General features: G+C 36.2%; 1 protein-coding gene across 2 annotated transcripts; it reads right to left on the reverse strand.

The window, feature by feature from the left end:
- Nucleotides 1-870: 870 nt before the first annotated feature.
- LOC105766484 (pentatricopeptide repeat-containing protein At1g62930, chloroplastic) lies at nucleotides 871-3,165 on the reverse strand. 2 transcript variants are annotated; one of them, XM_012585967.2, is made up of 2 exons: nucleotides 3,066-3,165; nucleotides 871-2,951 (listed from the first exon to the last, which is right to left on the reverse strand). In XM_012585967.2, the coding sequence occupies exons 1-2, from the start codon at nucleotides 3,067-3,069 to the stop codon at nucleotides 1,189-1,191; spliced, it is 1,767 nt and encodes a 588-aa protein (XP_012441421.2). In that variant the 5' UTR covers nucleotides 3,070-3,165; the 3' UTR covers nucleotides 871-1,188. The 2 variants fall into 2 exon arrangements, with proteins under 2 accessions (XP_012441421.2, XP_052486125.1); XM_052630165.1 differs by having other exon boundaries at nucleotides 871-1,637; nucleotides 1,842-3,162.
- Between the last annotated feature and the right edge of the window lie 685 nt (nucleotides 3,166-3,850).

Here is a 3,850-nt window from a genome sequence, read left to right on the forward strand (position 1 = left end):
CTTCTTTTTTAGTTTTTTTTTTTTTTACTTCCCTCTTTTGATGCAAGCCAATTTGGGATTCTTGCTCTTTTTTTGCTGGTTTGATTTTGGATGCTTGCTATTTGGTATTTTTGTTTTTGCTGATTTTTGTTGTTTTGTCGTCAATTTTGATTTGAAGCTTCATAACATCGCCACAAGCATGAGCTCCAACTAAACCGATGCTGATGAATGGATTGTGACGAAATCTCCTTGACGTTAGCCTAATCAGCTGTTTTGATGCCGGTCTCAACATTTTTGCCGTCGATTTTTAATTTTCACTACTATGGAAAAAAATCATGCTTCACGATAGCTAAGAGCTTTTTTAGGTTCTGTCTGTCAAAAATTTTTCCCCAATTTAAATAAAATTATTTTAAAAAATATTTAATTGAAGTTCAGGTTAGGCCGGGTTGAAAACAAAAATAAATTCATTGATACACACAAGAATGGATCGTGGTTGTGGGAGTATAATAGAAATATGGGATGTTGCTCGCTTCTTGAAGCTGAATTGTGGCTCATTTTGGACGGTTTGAATCTTCTTTGGATCCAAGGCTTTAGGCGTGTGGAGATTGAGAGTGACAGTGCTGCTGCTGTCCGCATCATATTGGATGAGTCTGCTGCTAAGCAGAGTAGATCGCACAATTCGAGTCTTTAGAATCGGCAAAGGAAGGTCAAGATACATCACATTGTCCGGGAAGCCAAGGCGTTTGGCCTAAGCAGGCTGCTGAATACACCACCTACAGCACTGAGGAGCATTCTTTGCAAGGACAGTACAGGGACTGTTGGGGATAGGCTGAAATCACTACCCTCCTTTATATAAACATTCAACCCTTTATTACTCAACACACGTAGATCAATGCCATTAAATCACCTTAATATTTATTTCAATTCCTTTTATTCTCAACTCATGTTTAGTTGTTCGTACAAATGCCCCTGCTTTAAAATTAACAAGCAATCTTGGTTTTCCCCTAATTTCTTAACATCACCACCAAAAAGATCAAGAAGTTGCTAAGATCAAGATCAACAAGCTACACAAGTCAGAAAAAAATCAACAATATTGAAAATAGACACTAAACCTCATTCTAGTTTCCACAATCTTTTATCACTGTGCAATGGTTATGTACAACTGATTCACATTGCAAGTGATGACCTTTACACAATTTGTGAAACATTTCAAAGCAAGATTGATTTATTAGAGTATATGATAAGGTCCATAATTAAGGTGGCAGTGATTATATCTGCAGAAAAGCCCTTACCAACCATTTCCGTAAGAAGTTGTGTTGCCTTTGAGGTATAGCTGTTGCGAAGGAACCCCCGAATCATTACGTTATAACAGCAGCTATCAGGCAAACAGTCATTATCTCCCATGCTCCCAAACAAGCTGTATGCTTCATCTGGCAATCCCTCTTTACACAGTCCATTAATCATTATATGATATGTGACAACATTCGGTTTTAAACCATTGTCTGAGAGTTGATGAAATAATTCCTTGGCAAATTCGATATGCCCAGCTTTGCACAACCCATCAATTAGGATATTATATGGGACAATATCAAGTTCCAACCCACTGTTTCGCATTGCTTGAAAAAGTTTCAATGCCTCTTCGATATGACCTGTTTTGCCTAAACCATTCAGCAAAATCAAACAAGTCACTAAATCTGGAACTTGTCCAGAAGCAAGCATCTTTCTAAAAAGTTCACATGCAGTTGAAACTTTCCCTAACTGAAACATACTTTGCAAGAGAGTATTGTATGTGAAAATATTCGGGATTGGTCCCTTTTGAGATATTTCATGAAAGAGTTCCATTGCTTCGTCTAACCTCTTACCTTTGCAATATCCATTGATCATGGTGCTGTAAGTAACTATATCAGGTGCACAACCCTTCTCAATCATCAAGTTGAAAACTCTTCTAGCTTTATCCATTTCATTCTGCAAGCAATGACCATTAACTAATGTACTATACGTAACAACATTAGGCTCGATTTCTCGCTTTATCATTGCGTCAACAAAATCCTCAGCTTCAGATACCATCCCTTCCTTGCAATGCGCATCAACCAATATATTATACGTGACAACATCAGGCACAATGCCTTGCTTTCTCATTGTGTCAACGATCTCTACAGCTTTAAAAATCATTCCTTCCTTGCAAAGAGCATCAATCAATAACGTATATGTGACAATACCAAGTGAAATATTGTTATCAACCATTTCATTCAAAAGCCTTGTTGCCTCCTCCTGCTGGCCCGAATTACACATACCATGAATTAAGCACGTGTAAGTAAAGATATTTGGTCTAATGCCTTTAACCTTCACTTCGGAGAAGAGATCGAGAGCCTCCTGTAACAAACCGTTCTTACAAAGGCAGTCAATGACAGTGCTATATGCTACAATATCGGGTTCACAACCTCTGCTTTCCATCAGCCTCAGAAACCTAACAGCTCTACCAGTATTACCGGTCTTACACAATCCCTTAAGCATTGTACTGTAAACAATCAAATTAGGTTGATACCGTTTTTCAGTCATTTCATCGAGAATACAAACGGCCTCAGAAATCTTACTTTGATTACAAAGCCCATTAATCAAAGTTGAATAAGTTACACCACTAGGTTCAACACCTAACTTCAGCATTTTCCCCAAAACAGAAAACCCAAAATCAATTCGACCTAATTGACAAAAGCAATTTGTCAAGATGTTCATAGAATAAACATCATGGGAAACTCCCAATAATTCGATCTGTCTATACTTAGAAACAACAATGGCATAATGTTTCATCTTAACAATGGCTCCTAATAATTTAGTGAATTCCACAATTGAAGGCTTTGGGTACTTTTCAATCATCTTATTGAACAAACTCAAAGCATGATCAACATTATCGAAGCGGTGGTCTCTTTTTCCCTTTAATCTAACAGGCATGGACATGGGTTTCATACTTAGGCCTTCGATGTAGGTAGCAATGGTGTTAGAAGAAGAAGAAGAAACAGAGCGGAAATTAGAAAGATGGCTTCCAGCATTAACAACCGAACGAAGAATAAAAGAAGAAGGAAGCTTACCCATATCTTGAAAGTAAGCAAAATGAAAGCAGAAATGGCAGCGGCAGTAGCAGAAGAAGTGTAAATTTTGGGTTGCGAAGTGGTGTTTAGGGAAAGGGTTGGGAGCGTAATTTGGGTTTTTAATTTTTTTAATGTGAATAATATTTAATAAAAAAATTAAACTTTATTTTTAAATGCAATCTTCAATTATTATTAATATTATTATATACTTATAAATCTTCCTTTTAAATTTAATAAAATTACTATTTACTTTATTAAATTTAAATTTAAATTTTTAGACTAAGTTGAAAAAATATACAAAGATTACAATACAATTAAAACTTAAATCTATAAAATACTCTATTTTTATAAATTATATTTTGTCAACATTTTTTTAATGTCGATGCATCTTTTTGTGTGGCATCTCCTTGCAGACATGCGTCAGAGCCAAGCATAATTCGTTATGCAAAAATCGCCCTGCATTTACAAAAAAAGACAGTCCGGGATGTGGCTTTGCGGTGCAGATGGATGACGGTAAGCGATACTATTCTCAAAAGTCAATCTAAATTCATCACTTAACTGTTTGCCTGAGTTCTAGAATATATGGACTCATAGGTGTAGAACATAATTCTCGACTGGCTTAAAATGCTGCTGCAACGAGGCAGGCTGTAATCATTGGAGTCAATTTATATTCCATAATTCTACTCTGTGTTTTATATAGTGTATATGTGTTTGTGTACGAGCCTGCATGCACATGTGTGATAAGAGAATAATGTGATTTATGCTTGATGCAGAAAAAGGAAAAT

This window comes from Gossypium raimondii, chromosome 5 (genome assembly GCF_025698545.1).
Source record: "Gossypium raimondii isolate GPD5lz chromosome 5, ASM2569854v1, whole genome shotgun sequence".
Lineage (NCBI taxonomy): Eukaryota > Viridiplantae > Streptophyta > Magnoliopsida > Malvales > Malvaceae > Gossypium > Gossypium raimondii.